Below are 21326 nucleotides of genomic sequence, written 5' to 3'. Positions count from 1 at the left end.
ACAGACACTGTGAAACAATATAGCATTTAAAGTGGCAAAACAAAAGCTAATCAAGTAAGTTTGTTTTCCCTCCTTAATTTTTTTAGATTTCGTTGAGGCAAAGTGAAGCGTTTGTAACTGCTTATGTGGTAAGTGGGCAGTTAAAACACAGCATGAGTCTGGGTACCCAGGTAGTAGCCCATATGAAAGTCAGCAATACTGATACTTAGCAATACTCAGCAATAGTGAAGACTTAGAGAAAAGAGGCACTTGAGGTAAAGATTCAGATTTTCTTTTTCTTCTACATTTATTTAAATTTTGAGAAATGAAAATATATTTTATTTTAAATTCAGTCTAAATTTATATGGTCAGCTACATTCTCCACAAATGCTGAAAAATTTAAACTTTTTCATTTTTTTTAAATCTCAGCTTTATCTGGAGTGCAAGAAGAAATTATTCAGTATCCCTCTGCTATCAGACCTATGCATATTTCTTCCCATCAAACTTCACTTTCTTGCCCTGACATTACTGGCTTATACTTAGCCTGATTTATTTTTATTATATGCATTCATTCTGTCCCTTTTTGGTTTCTTGTTTTTATTATCTACTTTTTCAGTTAACAGATAAAATTCTTACTGCTGTTATAGGTGTGGTTTCCATTTAGTGCTTACAGGAATGAACATTTACTTGGTAGCAGTTTCTTAAACCCTTATTCCTCTGAAATAGCTGTAGACCTGCCCCAGAGGCATAATGTGGAGGTTGATATGCCACTCTTTGGCAAAATTCCTGGAGAGTGTTGTTACCATAACAACTCATCTTCTTCCAAGGATAAATATGCATGCAGAGATGGGGAAAACTCTTCTGTTTTCTTTGTGAATTCATTTTGCTTTTATATCATCCATTCTTTCACTTCTCTAATCTTGGGATTTCTCTTCTCCCTTCTTATGTTCCTCTTGTAATCTGGTGTTTTAAATTTTACTATTCTTTCATGAAATAGGTTTTTCATTTTTTACCTCAAGTTTTGTTTTTCAGTCTCTTGCATCCCCTAGTCCTATTGTTCGTTGTCATGTGCTGTTCTTGTGCAGAATATGCTGAAGTCAGGAAGGTGTGTTTCATCTTGAATAGTCTGAATGCCTAATCCCATATGGGTTGTCCAAACCCATAAAGGTCCAAATAGCCTTACAGATCTGTTAGCATCTCTTTCTTACACTCACAGGTTAATTCAGATGTGAATGGACCTCAGGAGGTCTCTTTTCCAACTCCTGCTCACAGTAGAGCCAACTCTGAGGTCAGACGTGGTTTTTCAGGGCTTTGTCCAGTTGGTCTTGAAAACCTCCAGGGACAGAGACTGCAGAGCCTCTCTGGGCAGCCTGTCCCACTGCTGGGCTGTCTTCATAGTGAAAACATTGCTTTTCATATGCAGCCTGAACATATCTTGTCTCAGTTTATGCCCATTGTCCCTCTTCCTCCTACCAGGCACAGCTGTGAAGACCCTGTCTGTCTCCTTGATAACCTCCCTGCCGGCACTGAGAGGGGCTGCTGTTAGGTGCCCCCAAAGCCATCCCTGCTGCAGGTTGGGGCAGCCACCATCCCTCAGCCTCTTCCCACAGGGCAAGTGGTCCAGCTCCGGCCATCCTGGGGACCCTCTGCTGAACTTGCTCTGGTTTATCAATTGCATTGGGGTCCCGAAACTGGACACAGTATTGTAGATGTGATCTATCGAGTGCTGAGTAAAGACGAAAACTCAATTCCCATGATGTACTACTGGCTGTGTTTCTGTTAATGCAGCCATTTCCCCAATTCCCAAAGGTCTTTGTGTTTTTCAGGCAGCACGCTGCCTTTTTTTAAGAGCCAAAATCACATCCAGCTCTGTCTGAAGCTTTAACGAAACTTCTACTCTGTGACAACTGGATTTAACCATGTGAAAGGAGCCGCCGCTAACTGCAGATAGGACAACTGAAAACTGAGCTGAAGGGATATGTTTTGTTTCTTTGAGATACTCCTCTCTAGTCATTTCATCTGCAATGGGACAGCATGTTCTTTTCTCCTTTTGCAGAATGGCAGCAGCATTCAGAGTAATGTTAGCATATTGGTGCCTCCTTTGCCCTTTTCTTGCTATGATATTTAACATAGCTGCTGCTTCTTATATCGCTCTTTTATTGTTGTCGTGCTGTTTCTGGTTTGAGGTAGTTCTCTACTGTCTGGGCATCACTCACTCGAGTCCCTGCTCCTTGCCACTGTGTTGGCTTTTGCTCTGTTGCATTACTGCTTGCGTGGTATTACACAACAGATGGCCATTATTAAGAAATAAGAGGATGAACAATTGCATTTTGTAGCGCTCTCTTCTGCTTCTATTTTTGCTAGATAGAAATTAAATGACAGGAAGGTCATGCACAATGCAAAACAGAAATCCACTTATGTAAATTCAGACCTTTTCCTCTGCCCAAGCAATTTCCAGGACTGCACAGTGGAAATAACATTCAGTAGATGGAATTGCAGAATCATTTCCCTCCCAATTTCATGTGGGAGGCACACGTTTGAGATTTTATGCATGAATTTTTGCGGTTTTCATCTTCTCTGGACCTCCTTTCCTATTTATTGTGGAATTATATTTTTTGTAGTGATGTAGATGTAAGATGGGATTTGGAAGTAATATTTCTAGAATTGTGAAAGAGTTATTCAATCTATTTAAATGTACAATCTGAGCACCAGAGCTCTAGACGTGTCATATACATGTAGTCTTCACATGTCCATGTAACACAGAAGTGGATAATGCAGATCCTAGATGTTCAGCTCCCAGATTAAAACAGATTTTAGTACAATAAGCAAACAAATAGATGTCTAGTGTTTTTCAGTGATGAAGTATGATGGATTCAAGAGAAAGTATTGAATTGTTCCTAAAATCCTTCCTCTTTGAGACAACTAAATGTAGTTCCAATGAAAGTAATCAGAAAAGTGTCAAATTATGTTGACCATTAAAAAGCAACAAATTCTAGTTAATCTGAGCCTTTATTTAAATTAATCATATTTTGTAGTTTAATAGCCTTTTACATCTAAGAATATAATTAAGATACAAATGCACTTTCAAAAAGAAAACTATAGGTTCCTATAACATGGGTCACAGACTCCCAGAGAGAAAAAATGTGGGTGTTTTTCCCATCTAAAAATAAACTCTTGCCATGGATGAGTTGTTATAGCCAGTGCTCAGACTGGGAGAGTGGGAGAGCACCAATGTCTAGTGGAGAAAAGAAAGTCTAAGTTAACATACTAACGCTAGTGAAAAGTTGTAAATTACATAATCACAGCTTAATTCAAATGAACTGTTTAACCTACTGGAAGAAATCATAAAGCATAAGGGTGGGCGATAAATCTGTTTGCAAGATTACTCACTGAACAGGTAATATTAGGGATTTTATTTGTTGTTGAAGTTAATTTTGCTCTAGAGGGATATAAATGGTGGGTAATAGGAAAACTGATTTTCAAAGTTTTTGCTGGTTTGGGTTGTTTTTAATATTACCAAGGTTTTAGGCAAAGTATAATCCCACAATGGGAATATTTCTGTCTTTTTTTGTGGAAAGTCTAGGTAAGACTCTTACATTTGTGATAGCACATTCAATTTTCCCTTTATTCTTTTCTTTTTACTGGTACAAGGTTACCAATTGTCTAGGTAGTTCCAGAATACTATTCTGTTCTTGTGAAGAACAGCAATGTTTTGAATTGCTAGAACGAAATGCTAGAGCGAACTAGACTGCAGTTTGTCAACAAGTCTGTTATGATACCACAGGGAGCAAATTTTGGCATAACATTCCTTGCTTAAAAAAGTAGATTTGCCTAATGCACTACTCATAAAAGATGGGGCTTTTTCTTTTTGATAAATTTTCAATTTGATTAGTCTTTTAAAACCTTCTTAAAGTTTGCAAAGAGATAGTTTAAATTATTTCAAAAAAGTTATGACTTTTTTAGGATTTTTTTTGTATTTTCAGTAGCTTTGATGCTTTTTGCCGCTTTAAAAAGGTTTGTTTATTTATTGAAAAGAATAGACAAAAATTTAAACCACAGTTTTAAAAGTCACTGAGATAAAGCAGTCTGCTTGCCAAGGCAAAGTTTGTATTTCCTTCATACAAAATAATATAAACTCTCAGGTGTTTATTTTTTAATTGCAAGTGTTCAGTGAGTGGATAAATGACTCATGCTTCACTGGCATTAAACCCAAAATTCAGAATTTGATTAACTTCAATTCTGTCTAGCAGCGGGAGGATAGACTTTCACAGTATTATTACTCTTGCCCCTATCTTTCTGCTCTGATTGTGGAGGGAAACATACAGTACAATTTCAACAGATGAACATGGAAGCAAAAATTCATATATCTATTTCATATTAAAAATTACATATCCAATAGAAATACTGAGGGGCTTGTTTGATAGTATGGCCTCTTTCATTGTTAGCATTAGTTCGGGTTTCTGAGATGTTAACTGGTGGGGTTTTTTTGCTGTCAACCTGTTGACTTGCCCAACAGATAAAACTAGAACTGCTTCTTCAACTTGTATATGGTTCGGTATACATGAGCTAGCAATTTGTTCTTGCCACATAGAAAGCTAGCAGTATCCTGGTCTGCATCAGGAGGAGCATTGCCAGCAGGTCGAGGGAGGTGATCCTTCCCCTCTACTCAGCACTGGTGCAGCCACACCTGCAGTGCTGGGTCCAGTTCTGGGCTCCCAGTACAGGAGAGACATGGACATACTGATGAGAGTTCAGTGAAGGGTCACAAAGATGGTGGTGAGGGTGTCATGGTTTAGCCCCAGCCAGCAACTAAGCACCACGCAGCCGCTCGCTCACTCCCCCGACCCCGATGGGATGGGGGAGAGAATCGGAGGAGTAAGAGTGAGAAACACTCCTGGGTTGAGATTAGAACAGCTTAATAATTGAAATAAAGTAAAATAGGAATGATAATAATAACAATATAATAATGATAATGATAATAATATACAAAGCAAGTGATGCACAATGCAATTGCTCACCACCCGCCGACCGATACCCAGACAGTTCCCGAGCAGCGATCGCTGCTCCCCGGCCAACCCCCCCAGTTTCTATACTGAGCATGACATCATATGGTATGGAATAGCCCTTTGGGCAGTTTGGATCAACTCTTCTGGCTGTGCCCCCTCCCAGCTTCTTGTGCACCTGGCAGAGCATGGGAAGCTGAAAAGTCCTTGACTAGCATAAGCAGTACTCAGCAACAACTAAAAACATCAGCGTGTTATCAACATTCTTCTCATCCGAAATCCAAACCACAGCACTATGCCTGCTACTAGGAAGAAAATTAGCTCTATCCCAGCTGAAAACAGGACAGAGGGTCACAAAGATGATGGAGGGACTAGAGGATCTCTCCTATGATGAAAGGCTGAGAGAGCTGGGACTGTTTAAGCTGGAGATGAGAAGGCTCATTCTTTATATACTCATCAGTGAGTATATTCTCTGCACCTGAAGGGTTTAGAGAAGACAGAGCCAAGCTCTTTTCAGTGGTGCCCAATACAGGATGAGGGGCAATGGGCAAACACTGAAACACAGGAGCATCCTTCTGAACATCAGGAAACACTTTTTCCACTGTGAGAGTGACTGAGCACTGGCACAGGTTGCCCAGAGAGACTGTAGAGTCACCCACCTTGGAGATATTCAAAAGCCATGGTCCCGGGCAACCAGTTCTAGTCCACCCTACTTGACAGGGTGGGGGCCGACCAGATGACCTCCAGTGATCCCTTCCAATCTCAACCATTCTGTGATGTTGTGAAATTTGCTGCTTTCTCAGATGCAATGATGGGACTGAGTGCTAAAGCTCAGTCACTTTTTTTCTCTTTCCTTTCTTCTGTTAGTTTGCCCAGTAAGACATCTGTATAAATTCCTTGTATCCTCAGAATATTATGACTTAAACAGTATTATTTCCAGGAAAACCTTCACTTCTTGCAAAACAAAGCATTTCAAGATATTATTTTTTAAAAAAACTATATATTTTTTTTTAAACTGGCAGAAATATTTTGGCTACCCATGTTATACCATTACAGAATTTGACAAGAAAAAAGATATCTCTACAATATCTCATGATAGTTTGAAATATGTCCATTTTTGTGGAAAGATGTACACAAGAGGAATGTAACTTCTGTGTGAAACTATGAATGGCTCAAAAAACCTTACTTTAAAAAAAAAAGAAAATAAAAGTCAGGGAGTTTGGAAGAGGCAATTCATGTAACTCTTTTCCTGTCATATTGGAGATATAAGAAGTTCTATGCTGTCTAGGGAGGCAGCATGATTCCAGAGACAAAGGAAAGTTGAAATGTGTTTAAAACAAAGCCCCTATTCCCCTGCATGGAGACTGTTTTTCTTCACTTGCCTTGCATTTTGTTCAACCAAATCTCTCATATGGGTACCGAAAAGCAGCATGTGAGAATTTGGTACTGTTTTCCTTGTTTTTTTCAGACATTAAATTCCCACCAGCAAATAAAATAAAATTCTATTGTTTGTTCATTTTGTGCTGACAATATTCCTAAGAGTGTGAATGATCTTGCATTAAAAAAAATGTTCTGTCAATATATTAAATAAAACAGGCTTAATGTACTGATCAACAAAAGAATCCATAAAATCATCATTATAGATGACTAGGTATGCATCCCCAGTTGCCTATAGTTATGTTTCGAACAAAAATTACTGTGAAAGTTATGCAGCTTTGATGCCAGGAATGCAGAGGTTTTGGATCTGTTATTGAACTTAGCAGCATTGCAGGATTTTTCAGTAATCTATAACACTCAAATGTTAAAGAAAACAATAGATCTCCACTGTCTGAGATAGACTGGAAGAAGGCTTAATATGCCCTGTTGTCAGTATTCAAAGCACATCTACCTCCTTTCCTGCTATTCCAGAAAAAGAAATTTCTCCTTTTTAGCATAAGAAGATTTCAGGGTTTTTTTTTCTGCATGGTGTGCACAGTCACATATGCGCACATATGTAAAAATATAATTTTCTGTTTCATTTGCTTGTGTTAGAATCACTGGGGTGTTTTTCTTCCTGTTATTGTTTTCCCTTTCATACTGCACCATCAGTTATCTTTTTGAACTTCTGAGAGGAAAGCTATGTGCATCTTTAAATTATTTAAAAAATATAAATTATCTTTAAAAATAACCTGGACTTTTTTGTGTCCCAAATCTTTTTAAGTCTTTTGCTTTTATATCTTCTTCTTGTTTAGCAAGACTAGTAGATCCATATCTTCCTTGTCTCCTACTTTGGGCCCTTCTGGGTCTTCAGAATTCAGTAATGACTTCTGGATTTGGTATTGTTCCCTCAGGTTTTGAATTCTAGAGTCTGTTCTCTCCTCTGCCTACTAATGTTTTCTTTTTCCTTTTATGGGATTTCCTTGAGATTAGTGCTTTCAGTAAGCTGTAGGAGCCCTCTCACATACTAGATCATTTACCATGCATCAAGGAAAATTAACAGATATTTTAGTCATTCCTTCAATGGAACAGTAGTATCTGTGGTGTTTAGCCCCTCTCTTTCCCCCCAGGTCAAAAAAAAAAAAAAAAAAAAAAAAAATTCTTGGAAAGCCCTGAAAATGCATGACTAAAAATAAAATTTTAAGGGAGTAGGAACCCAATGGCAAGGCAATGTTGCACCTGTGTCCAAAGAAAGGCCAAAATATCAACCTGGGGATCTACAGGTCTGGCAGGCTTGCTTCAGCCCATGGGAAGAACCATGGAGTGATTCTCCCTAAAACATGTTTCCCAGCATGTGAAGGAGAAGATAGTAATTGGGAAAAGGCAGCATGGATTTACCAAGGGTAAATCACGCCTGACCAATCTGATAGTTCTCTGTGATTTGGGATGAGGAGAGAACAGTGGATGTCGTTGAGTACTCAACTTTAGCAAGGCATTTGACATTGTCTCCCATGATATTCTTATATCCAAGTTGAGACATTATCATCTAGGTGGGTGGATGTCTAGACGATGAAAAGCTGGTCAGCTAGTCAGACCCAGAAAGTCATGGTTAATGGGTCATACTCTACCTGGAGGTCGGTAGCAAGTGTAGAACTGCTGGGGTTTGTACTGGGACCTCTCTTGGTTAGTATTGTTATCAGGGACCTGGAGGAGGTAATGGAGTATCTGCTCACCAATTGTGCGGGTAGCAAATTGGGAAGGATCACTTAATACCCTTTTGGCAGTCAGCCTGCCTTCCAGAGACCTGAATGGGCTGGAGGAATGGGCTGACAGGGACCTTGTGAAACTGAATAAGGGCAAGTGCCAGGTGCTGACCCTGGGACAGAGGAGCCCCTGCAATGGCACAGGCTTGGGAAGGACAGGCTGGGAGCTGCCCTGTGGGAAGGGCCCTGGGGCTTGGTGCCTCAGCCAGCAAAGATGGCCAACAGCTCCATGGGCTGTATGAACAGTACCATAGTCAGTCAATACAGGGAGTGATTATCTCCCTCTGTTCAGCACTCATTAGACCATATCTAGAGTACCATATCCAGTTTTGGCCCACCTGTTACAGCAAAGATATTGACAAACTGGAGTGACTTTTGCTGAAGACTGTCAAGATAGACCCCATAGCAGTCTTTAGTTCTGGTCTCGGGTTCATCATCAGTACCTACACATTCCACTTCATGCTTTGTCTCAGTTTCTTTCCCTGGCTTCTTGATGGCTCTCACTGCTCATCTGGTCTCAATATTTTTTGTAATGTCTTTACCCCAACATGTTCCATTTTTTTACTGCACCATATAAAATCTGTCTTTCCAGCATATGAGAAGGAATGCTAGAGCTGTACACAGGGAGCATAAGAATTAGAAAACAAAATAAAACACCCCATCCACATTGTCCTTTTATTCCCTAGTCATAGATTGCCAAGCTCATATGGGTGACATTTTTAAGAAATTAATTCTGCCTGAGGCAGATATCCTGCCTAGAAAAGCTAGCTATAAACAAATAAAGTTGGCCCAGAGTTCCAAGAAACTGAGAAAAAGATTTTATAATGCAAAGTGTTAACAAGTTTAATATAGGCTGTGCTACCAACTCAGGTGTAATAACATATTTTTCATCCACCTATGTTAATTGTAGTTAACTACTTGCATCAAAGGAAAACGGAAATATATTGAATTGTTTATGCTGTATATTTGCTAAAAGAGTATTTTTTTGTTGATAAGCTTTTGTAATATTTGGAAAATAAAATTGTGAGTTCTTATGAGGATGACAGTTACACTTTAAAGACAGATGAGGATCTATCCTTACAAATGTAGTGATACTAATTGGCATGATAATCGAGCTACTTCCCTTGACTAATAAGACACTGCTGTTCCTATATTAGGTTATGTATTTCATGCAGATTCTGAAACTGATCAAAGTTGTACGAATATAGAATTTGAAAAATTTAGAATAATCACAAGACTGTCTTGATGTCATTGTAATGTTTACAAGTAGACCTTTATTAAAAAAGTAGACCAATCACTTTTTGATTCGTTACATTTTACAGAAAGTTTTACGACTTTAGACTTTATCTATTTATGTGTTTTTGTTAATTAGAAAACTTATAAATGTAAATAGCCTTAGGGGAGGAAAACAGATTATGGTAAAAAATGAGTAGTTATGGTTAATATTTTTATTTGTACTATTTATACACTGGCCTAAAATACTTTTCTTCATTTTAAGGTAACTGAGCTGCACAATATCAAAAACATAACTAGATTGCCTCGAGAGACAAAGAAGCATGCAGTGGCAATTATCTTTCATGACGAGACGTCAAAGACATTTGCGTGTGAGTCAGGTAAGCAGTTGGTACTGCACCTCTACCTTGAAGAAATGGAGTTAGACTTCAAAGTCTTGTTCAGATGAATTAACTTAAACCACCAGATAGAAATCCTTAGCTTAAAGGAACAAGAACTTTGGAGTTTTGGGTTTAGGTTTTTAGGGTTTTGCTAGGGGTTTTTTAATGTACTTTGGGAGGTGTAGGGGATGTTACAGAGCTCTTTGTTCCATTACTTATCTTTGACTGCATGCAGATGGTCTAAAGACTGGAGATTTCAACTAAACTTGTAAAACTGAGTAAAAAATACCTATGGGACATTATTAAGTCAAGATGTGAAATGTTTGGGGTTTTTTTGCCAAGTTTTGCTATAGGCACTTGCTAAACTAGTAATTATCATACCATTGCAAATAAGATGTAAATACCAGCTAAAACCTCAGGAAATTGCAAAGCTGGATGTCAAGCAGCCTGTGGTTTGAACAGCTACATGGTATAACGAACAAGTTAAGCTGAGAACAGAATTGGGCATCATGGTACATAATGACAGGTTGTTACTTGTGAGACACTGAACACTGTGCTATTGAAGTGCACTGTATTCTTGTTAGAAAATGGAATTGTACATGTCTGTGTTCTAGGGTATATTTTACCTGAAAAAAATGTTTTTTAAAAGAGTGAGAAATTTTTTAATTATAAAGTTTCTATTTGTTCAGTCACATATTTGAAATTGTACATTTTAAAATTATATCTTAATATTGTCATATTAAGCTCTGCATGGTGTACAATCTAAGTTAAATGCAGTGAAACAAAACTCAAGAACCATGTGGAGGAGGTAGGTTAAAGGTGTGTAAGGTCATGAATTATGTGGATTTTGGATGAAGTATCACAAACATTGACATGTACATCCCATCACAAAAGACAGATTGACAGTTTTGTTTGTTTATTAATTTAAATTTTAAAACATGCACATCAAAAATCTGTGGCTTTCTAGGATCAGTTTAACAATTATTGGATAAGTAGTTCACATTGAAGACTAATTTCTAATGTGTAGAATTAATAATGACTCTATAATATGATTAATAATCAGATAAACACATTTTAATTATATTTCAACAGCACTGAAATGAGTTCTATGGAAACTTCCATTTGCCTACACATGCATTCCCCTTGTTCTCTAATGAATAGATCTTATTCCGTCCCTAGAATTACTATGGTGCAGGTATATTTGAAAAGAGTGACAGCAAATCCTAACTTCAGGATTCTTTCACCAAAGAAGGGGCAAACCTAAGAAAGTTCAGCTTGTCTGGCCCACTCATCCTTTCCTTCTGTAACAAACACTATGCAGCTCCTTAACCTTGAACCTAGTTTGTATATAAGACACAAGTACCTTAAGGTGCTAACAAGAAGTCAGTATGAGATGCCCTACCTTAATGCTATGCTCTATGCAAAGGTGTGTTGAGTGGATGGAGCCTTGGGTGAAGTAAGGAACCAGTGGAGAGTTTGTGGGCAGAGATCAAAGGACAGACCAACACAGGTGATACTGTAGTAGGTGTCTGCTATAGACCTGCTCATCAAAAAGAGAAGAGAGATTAAGTATTCTTAAGGCAAGTGGAAAAAGTCTCACAGTCACAGGCACTGGTGCCCTTGGGTGACTTTGGCCACAACAGTATCTACTGGAAGGCCAAGATGGCTGGACACAACCAATCCAGATTTCTGGAATGGATTGAAGACAATTTCTTGATATAGGTGATTGTCCTGGTTTCGGCTGGGATAGAGTTAATTTTCTTCCTAGTAGCAGGCACAGTGCTGTGGTTTGGATTTAATAGGAGAAGAATGTTGATAACACGCTGATGGTTTTAGTTGTTGCTGAGTACTGCTTATGCTAGTCAAGGACTTTTCAGCTTCCCATGCTCTGCCAGGTGCACAAGAAACTGGGAGGGGGCACAGCCAGAATAGTTGATCCAAACTGCCCAAAGGGCTATTCCATACCATATGACATCATGCTCAGTATAGAAACTGGGGAGGCGGGGGCGGGGGGTTGGTCGGGGAGCAGCGATCGCTGCTCGGGAACTGTCTGGGTATCGGTCGTCAGGTGGTGAGCAATTGCATTGGGCATCACTTGCTTTGTATATTATTATTACTATTATTATTATATTGTTATTATTATTATTTTACTTTATTTTATTTCAATTATTAAGCTGTTCTAATCTCAACCCAGGAGTGTTTCTCACTCTTACTCCTCCGATTCTCTCCCCCATCCCATCGGGGTCGGGGGAGTGAGCGAGCGGCTGCGTGGTGCTTAGTTGCTGGCTGGGGCTAAACCACGACAGTCCTCAATAATGACATGAGGGGAGATGCTCTGTTCAGGGATGTGTTTGGCAGGATCCTGTGGATAATTGCCTTGGAGGGCAAAGGGGCCCAGGAGAGCCAGCTAATCTTCAAGGACAGCATCCTCTGAGCACAAGAACTGTCCTTCCCATTCTTCTGAAGACAAGCATTGCAAAAGACCGGTATGGATGAATGTGGAGCTCCTGACTCAGCTCAAACACAAAAAGAGAAGCATGCAGATGCGGGGACAGACTACTTGGGAAGGATACAGAGTCATTGTCCATGTATATAGGAATGGAGCCAGGAAAGCTCCAGCTCAACTGGAGCCGAAACTAGCCTGGGAGGTGAAGAACAGAAAAGGTTTCTTAAAGCACATCAAGAGCAAAAGGAAGGCTAAGTGAGTGTGGGCCCATTGCTCGGTGGGGCAGTGGACCTAGTGACAAGGGGCATGAGATAGGCTGATATACTCGATGCCTTTTTTATACCTTGGTTTTCACTCACAAGGTTTGTCCTCAGATCTTCAAGGTCCCTGAGCCTCTTAGCAGTCAGTGGGAATGAAGCAGTACCCACAGTACAGCAAGGCAGAGTCAGGTATCACTTAAATCACTTGGGTGTCATACACAAGTCCATGGAACTAGATCATCAAGAATGACAAGAAGGAGGATCCAGATAACTATAGACCAGTCAGCCTCACCTCAGTCCCTGAGAATGTTGTTGGAGCTAATCATGTGTAAACACATGAAGGACAACAAGGTGATTTGGAGTAGCTAAAACTTTTTCCATATGCAAATCATGCTTGCTATGATGAGATGTCTGGCACTGTGGGCAAGGGAAAGACAGTGGCTGTTATATACCTTGATTTTAACAGTCTTTGACATCCTCCAAATAGTCTCCTTCATAACCCCCAAACTGATGAGACATGGGATAGATAACAGCACTATAAAGTGGATAGAAAATAGGCTGAGCTTGAAGAGTTGTAATTAATGGTGCAGAGCCAAGCTTGTGGCCAATAGGTAGTGGGTCCCTCAGGGATCAGTGCTGGGACCAACACTGTCTTCAGTGACAACTTGAATGATGAGGTGGAGAGTGCTCTTAGCAAGTTTGCAGGTGACAGCAGATTGGGGTGACCCAAATTGGGAAGGCAGGGCTGCTGTCAGAGAGACCTGGACAGGCTGGAGAAATGGGCTGACAGAAGCCTTATGCAGTTCAGCAAGAGCGAATGAAAGGTCTTGCCCCTGGGCTGGAGTAATCCCAGGTAACAATGCAGGCTGGGAGCCAACTCTCTGGGAAGCAGCTCTGCAGAAAAGGCCCTGGGGTCCTAGTGGACAACAAGCTGAACATATCCTGGACTGCATTAGTAAGAGTGTTGAGAGCAGGTAGAGAGAAGTGATCCTTCCCTTCTATTCAGCACTTATAAGACTACATCTGGAGTACTGTGTCCAGTTTTGTGCTCTGAGCATGAGAATATTGGCATACAGAAGTGAACCCACTAGAAGACCACCAAGGGTCCGGGTCAGGTTCAGGACCACATGACATATGAAGAGACACTGAGAGCTGGGCCTGTTCAGCCTGGAGAAGCAGCAACTTCAGAGGATCTTATTGCTCCCTACAACTACCTCATCTGAGCATACAGAAAAGATGGAGCTATAGAAGTGTCAGATACCTTGCTGCTTCTGAAAGACTACAAATCTTAGCTGTGGGTATAGTGGAGTTTCAATCAGTTTGCCTTTCTCCATGCCTTCAGTCTGTTTAAGCAGTATAAACTGCATCATGTCCATCAAATGAGATAGATACACTCTTTTGTTTCATTAAAATCTGACTCTCTTGAACTCCAAATCTTTTGTGCATTCTGAACTAGGAAGATATGGTTTGAAAAATTTCTTTAACAGCTCATTTCCACAACTGAGTTTTGTCTTCCCACAAGGAACTATTACCATTTTTACTGATGCTGAAATGTGCCAAGTACTTTGCTTTCCTTTATGAAACTTACTGAAGTTTAAGGAAAATTTAGAGAGCTGCTCATTATCTAAAATGGTTTCTTCTTCTTCTCAGTTCTCTAAAATAAAGTTTACTGGCAGTGGTTTCTATGGGACAATGCCTAGACTTTTAACAGCCTCATGGTGTACAGTGGTGTACACACAATGGGGTTTATTTTGGCAAATCAGGCCACTTCTTTGGTTAACACAATAATACCTTTACTTTACTAATACCTCTTCTTTCCCATGGCACTCAAGTGGTTTTGACTTAGTCAAAAATCTTCTTCTAGAGTCATAGCTGCTTGACCTTCTTGAATTATTTAGGAGCCCAAAGTTTCATGATATGAACACTCTTCCACTGTGGAGTCCCTAAATATACAGAAGCAGATACTTTGTTTCCTATCATCTTAACCTCCAGTGACAGATGGAAGGACAGTAACGCTGAACCCATGGCAAAAGGTCTGCTGAGCATAGAGTCCTTTTGTTGGAAAAGAGGAGGAAGTAATGCTTTTATATAGGGACTGAACAACGTGAGGTAGGAGTTTTGTCAGAGTTGTACCAGGAAATGTTTTAAAATAACCGTATCATTTTGGTTTTGATAGTATGAGCTGATATCTTTTTCTCTGTGCAGTCTAAAAGTCCATGTGATGAAAAGTAGCATATTTTTCTGGTACTTAGCTTTCTTACTTATGGAATTAAGCACAGTCAAATGGTATTCTGTTTTAAAATAGGTCTCTAAAGATATAGAACACTTCGGTCCTCCCCAGAAAGCCTGAGAACGGCCATACCAGTCCACTGGGTGTGCTGGCTGGGAGCCTATGTCTTTTTCTAAGCTCTTGCGGCTTCTAGGCCCTCAGCTTGCTTAATGTCGTCAAGGCAGCTACTGGCAGGACTGAGCTCTGGATGGGCTGCAGCCCCCATATTTCCATTATGATTTCAGCAAATTAGTCCTCTGAGGAGCATCTAATTTTTGGTAATCTTCATTTGCTAATGAAAACATTCTGTAGAAAAACAAACAAAAATCCTCCATATGCTTTTGTTATCGTCTAGCTGTTCCCATAACTACCACCAGTGCTCCCAACACCCAATGTCTACAACAGCTGTAGAAATCTGTTCCATTCTGAAGCTCTACTGAAATATTTTGAAGAGCAAACCAGTCTCAGATATTACAGTTCCCTGATTAAAAGCATGGGATAACAAGTCTTTAATGAAGAATTTTCCCTATTCAGGGAAAAAAGGAAGCTGCTTGCTGTTGCTATATCTCTTTCTGACATGTGTTCTAGTGGGTAGAGACTTGTGACTTTGGTGATTAGCAAGCAACATTTTTAAATTGTCTGTTACCATCATAATTGTTTCAGTGGAAGTAAACTAATGAGAAGTCATGGCTGATTAAATAATATGAAAAGTAGTCTATGACTCAGTGAACTTAAGACAGACTCTAAAGAGTGGGAATTCCTCTTCAGACCATGGGAAATTGCTGCCATCTTAGCAAGGAACACGATAAGGTCTCAGTTTCAACCTCCCTGAAGATCATGTGAAAGTTATTCCCATTAAGGGATATTTAACAAATTTTTTTCATCAAGAATCATGAAAATCTGAGTTGCTTTAGAAACAGGAATGCAAAACTCTCAGGTTGCTAACACATTGAGACTTGAGATAAAATTAAATGTTGTTAAATGTATAAGCAGGTTAAATGGAAGGACAAAATACTGTGAAGAAAAATGAAGCAGTTTTGGGGAATTGAGTGTATTTACTCCAGCATGATAAAGGTTAAAAAGACATTGCTGTTGTCTTTTAAATACATCAAGGAGAAAAAAAAGGAAAGTTTTTAAGATATAAAGTGACCTTATTACAAGAACAAATATAGAATATATGCCCAGTATCAGTCTATGTTGCTACAGCCATTCAAACAGCAGGAGCAAAACAGACTGAAAATTTAGAGGAAAATTTCTAGGAGTTAAAGCAGTGGGGTTCCATACAGAAATTTTCTCACAGAAATCCTTCCCCATTCCCGCATGGTTTTTTTCTGCACTCCACAGTGTATTATCAAGCAAATGGAGAATACTTTTAATCCTGGATGCTAGCTACCAGGTTTAAGGTGCTGTGTTTCTCTAATACATTTTAAAAAAAGGTTGTTGGGGTAGGTGTTGTTTGTTTGTTTTGTTGTTTGTTTTTTTCCTAGGTAAGTGTTCCACTAGTTTTTGTGTAGATATAGCTATGCTGAGACACATGTATCTATTGAGAAACTCTTCTTCCTGCAAGCCTAATGTCCGTAATGTGGCAGTAACCCAAGTGTCTGCTCTGAGACAGGCATTCTGAAATGTCCTGTAAACCCTCTCTAAAGTTGTGGATATGATGCAGGGAGCAATGGTGGCTATACAGGACCAGCAGGAAAATTAAATTGGCGGACATGAATACTGATTAAAGCTAGAAGTTTATGGTGTTATTTGGAAGCTATAGAAGTTGCTAGCATGATGAGGATTGTGCCTGAATAATAGCTAGCTTTCAAGGAATGAAGCTTCTGGGTTGCACTAGGTCAGTGACAGACCATATGGAAGCATGATTTTTCCTGTAGTGATGTCAGCAAAACATTAAGTGATACAAGTCCCTGGCTCTTTTAGGCTCAGTGGACCCATCAGCACAGGTTTGTGTAAAATTTATTTTGATTTCTAAACAACAGAATGTGAGGAATTTTGATGAACTTGTAAACCTATTGATAAAATCAAATTGGGGGGTTGCCAATAATATGGATTCAGAGACAAGAGAGACAAAATAAATTAGGGCTGAAAGTGATTTCAGTGATCTGAGCATAGAATGAGATGTAACATGAGAAAAAGAAAAGGGGCAAAATGACAGAGAAATCTTAAAACTGTAACTGTGAAACAAATGCAGACATCCCCCAAGACACTGAGTTTTGTCTGGCTTCTCTTCAGTACAGTGCCCCATTCTGTATAAAAGTAGATGAATTGAAGGTGTTTATTTCTTTCCAGGGACGCATGAACTGCAGTTCTATACATCTACAACATAGCCTTTTTCTTCTATGTTCTTACGTTTTCAACTTTTTCTCAGTGCAGTCAAACTGTGATAAGTAAGTCTTGTTATAACTGGAAAAAAAAAAAAAGTTTTACTTTGTTGAAAATGAAAGACTGTTGGTGTCAAGTGGCAATGTGTTCAGCAAAGGTTTTTTTTAGTTCTGTACACATTTTTCCTTTTATACCTGTTGTCACCATTTGTTGGTGTTGCTTTCTTTTTTTAAAAAAAATTATGTCGCTGCTGTTTAAAAAAGGCACAAATTTGGTTCATTTTTGTACAGAAAAGCTTTTGGGCTATTGCCAAATTACTACTGATTATGAGCTGGGTTTTTTCTCTTTGATAGTTTTCATAAGCAAAAATATTCTGTGCCTGAAGAGCTTGACAGATGTCAGTGCAATATTAGATGTAATTCATATCACTATATCCTTTGACAGCTAAGAAGTCAAGGGGTTTTGGATTAAAATTACAGTGCAACATTGAGGCTTTGAGATGAAGCATCAGTGATCATTGTGTTATTATTAACAATACAAATGGCTATATAAGCTTTAAAACCAACCAGGTTAAAGTTCCCATTTTTAATGTTAGTTTTGTGAGTTTGAAGCTCCAGGGTCATGGAGGCGGTGGAAGTGAAGAACAGCTTCCCAAATACAGTTTGGTACTGGAATAAAGAATACAAAGTTCACCTTTTGCATGCAGAAAAATAATCCTACATAGTTGAAAATATTCTGAAAGATGGTATATTTCTCTGTTACAGTGGCAGGGATTGTTATATGAAAATTTATGACCCTGACTTTTCTGCTTTCTGTTTGTGATTTTTTTTTTTTTTAAATGTACACTGAAGGGGCCTTACTTCTCTGTAAAGCATATGGTTCATTGGAGGTCAAATGTGTGTTCTCACTTCCACGTGTGCCACAATACTCTGAGATCCAAACAAAGAATGAGAAGACAGGCATTGCATGAAGTTAAATATGTTGCTCTGGATTCTTACATTCTCCCTTTTTGATCATAATATTTGAAACACTGTCCATTTTCAGAGCAAAGTTCAGTCTGAGTGATGGTTGTAAATGTTATATCCTAAGATTAATATTTAGGATGTATATTCTTTTGTTCTGGACAAATAGTTCCCTTTTCATTAATAATGACTTTTATTTCCCAATTTTTCCATGTTTGCCTAAAAATATGCATCTTTATTCTGACTTTAGCATTTATAAATTAGAAATATTTCTATTTTTGCTCTCTTTTCTCATAGTTGGTTGCCTTTCTGTTGGTCCTCATTTTTCTGTGATTACCCATTGAACTACATTGTTACAATTTTCTGACACACATTGGTAATATGTATAACTAACAAACAGAAGGAATGCAAAAAATATTACACCATTGTCAGGACATAGCTACATTATTATTTTCCATCCTTTTCATCCACTTTTAGGTTATTAATTGCATACAAACTTAATTCTAAATCTAATCAGCATTTAAAATAAAAAATTTGGGGAAGACAAACTCATATTTTTTTTAGCAGAATTGCCAGCTGCTAAATTTGAAAACAGTAGACACACAAAATCATCATCATCCCTTCAGCACTTCTCTCAGGCAGGCTCCTGAGCTGAGAACGCTGCTGCATTCTCAGTTTGTAGGACAAATGGGGGACAGCAAGAAAACAAGGTTAACTTCCAGCCTAGCAGGAGTATGCATGGGGGCTGTGACAAAATGAGTAGGAAAGCTGTAAGATTTCTAAATGCAGAAATTGAAAAAGGTAAACTTGCTCTGGGACGGCAATATGGGAAACACTAAATTTAAGGCTTTGAAGGTCAAAACATTTGGAAGCTGAAAATTGTTCTTTCTTTCCCTAAAATTTCATTACATAGTTGTGTATATTGCAGGTATGATAGCATTCAGCTGCCCTTGCTGTTCACATACTGCAAACTTGTCTGGACACTCTTTACTAATGTTTAACATAGCCTATCTAGGTAAGTGGAGAAGTTCTGTATTATCCGTTCTTCCTGGACAAATATGTTGAAGTGCAAACACTGTATGTGCTTTCCTTATCACAGTTTTACTCAAAGGGATTGAAATTTATATGAAATACAAACTGTTCCCATAGGAACAAAAGTCAAAGAAGATAGCTAAGATAATAGTGAATCATCCATTTTAGAGTGTGTGTAGGAGTAAAAAAGTAGGAAAAAATCTTCCTGCCTGCAGAAGCTGAACAACTTCAGAAGACAAACAGAAGGCGGCAAGCAGATTTCAGCTTCATCTAGTAGATGGTGCAAGGTCAGCTGAATTTTGATTGTAGAGAGACAAGAAGAAATATGTGAATCTCAAAGCCTCTGCCCTAGATGTTCAGCATACAGTTACCTTTTCCAGTAATCACAGAGCAGAGGTGGGTTAGTGATGGTGAAGTCCAGGATGTTAGCGTATGGTGGTATGGAATCATTTCTTGGACTTAAATAGAAAGTTTCATAATTGCTCATTTGTTGTTTGGGTTGGGTTTTCTTTTTGCATAAGCTGCTAAACACCTCATGAACCTTGCCATATCTGCAGCCTCCATATTTTATACCAGAACAAAGTCTCTATTAGTGTGATGGCAAAGACCACAAAAATGCTGTCTAAAAACATGGTCTAACATTTGGCTTACAAGGAAAAAAAAAAAAAAAAGCTTTTCTTAGCTTCTGTTTACCTTAAATTGAAATCTAAAATTATTAATACTTTGTGCATCTATATAACAAGATTTCTTCCTGATCCCATTTTGAGATTCTTACTGGATTTGGTAAATGTACTGTGTTGTAAATAGCCGCTAGTCCTATGAAACAAAAGTATGGAGATGCTGTTTTATCCTTTGTGTAATTCATGGCATAAATGAATTTCAATGACATTTAGAATAGGTTTAATTGTCTTATAAGTGTGAAAGTCCAAATCTACTTCTTATCATGTAAACACATTTTATTAAGAAGGTAAAGCAATAAGGCACTATGTATTTTAACATGTCCTCATGCTATGCATCTGTCGTGGTTTAACCCCAGCTGGCAACTAAGCACCACGCAGCCACTCGCTCACCCTCCCCTCCGCCCCCCCAAGGGATGGGGGAGAGAATCGGAAGCATAAAAGTAAGAAAACTTGTGGGTTGAGATAAGAACCATTTAATAAATGAAATAGAATTAATAATAATAATCATAGTAGTAATATTAATAAATGGTGAAAAAGAAAACAAGAAGAGGAACAAAACCCAGGGGAAAAAAACAAGTGATGCAACCAATCACCACCCGCCAACTGACACCCAGCCAATCCCCGAGCAGCGACTGCTGTCCCCCTGGCCAACCCCCCCCAGTTTCTATACTGAGCATGACATCATATGGTATGGAATAGCCCTTTGGGCAGTTTGGGTCAGCTGTCCTGGCTGTGCCCCCTCCCAGTTTCTTGTGCCCCTGGCAGAGCATGGGAAGGTGAAAAGTCCTTGACTAGCATAAGCAGTACTCAGCAACAACTAAACCATCAGTGTGTTATCAGCATTCTTCTCCTACTAAATCCAAAACACAGCACTGTGCCTGCTACTAGGAAGAAAATTAACTCTATCCCAGTTGAGACCAGGACAGTAGCTCAGCAATGTCCTACACCTTTCTTTTAAAAATGTTGGCCTGTTCTACACTGCCAAAAGGCATTCACGCACAATAATAAAAGTTTTACTGAAAACCATCTGAGAATCTTGGTGAGTTTTATGCATAAAATTGCCTCATATTTTGAGTTGTTATTAGCAGTTTGCAGAAGAGGGAATGGAAATGCAACTGGATTAACTGAATGGTGGATGAATGTTACAAAGCCTGGAAAAGAATCTGAGGACTTGTCTCCATATTAAATATCTACTTAGATATATGTATGCATATAGAATCTGCTTTCACTAAAATATCCATGTGTGAGTTTGTGGTATGGATTTGCAATTGCTATTACCAGTAAGAAATGTGAAATATCAAAAAAATATGCAAAATCGGGAAAAAATCCTCTTTCTTCCTCTTCATCCACTTATTTCTGATCTAGCTATGCAATGCTTGTATTCTCTGGCCATACCTTGGCATTCGTCAGAGAAATTACACAGTTGGCTTTCTTCTGTGTTCTTACATGCTGGAATCATGTTATATGTCATGGTTTAACCCCAGCCAGCAACTAAGCACCACACAGCCACTCACCCACTCCCCCTACAGTGGGATGAGGGAGAGAATCGGGAGAGTAAAAGTGAGAAAACTCATG

General features: G+C 38.9%; 1 protein-coding gene across 1 annotated transcript in view; it reads left to right on the top strand.

The window, feature by feature from the left end:
• The window catches only part of DOK6 (docking protein 6), a 264667-nt gene that overhangs the window by 119561 nt on the left and 123780 nt on the right, over positions 1–21326 (top strand). Inside the window, exon 3 of the mRNA XM_075705728.1 lies at positions 9660–9774. Coding sequence (XP_075561843.1) covers positions 9660–9774 — 115 coding nt within the window. The remainder of the gene's footprint in view (positions 1–9659; positions 9775–21326) is intronic.

Source organism: Pelecanus crispus, chromosome 2 (genome assembly GCF_030463565.1).
Source record: "Pelecanus crispus isolate bPelCri1 chromosome 2, bPelCri1.pri, whole genome shotgun sequence".
NCBI classification, from domain to species: Eukaryota; Metazoa; Chordata; class Aves; order Pelecaniformes; family Pelecanidae; genus Pelecanus; species Pelecanus crispus.
This window is presented reverse-complemented; position numbering and strand designations above follow the sequence as displayed.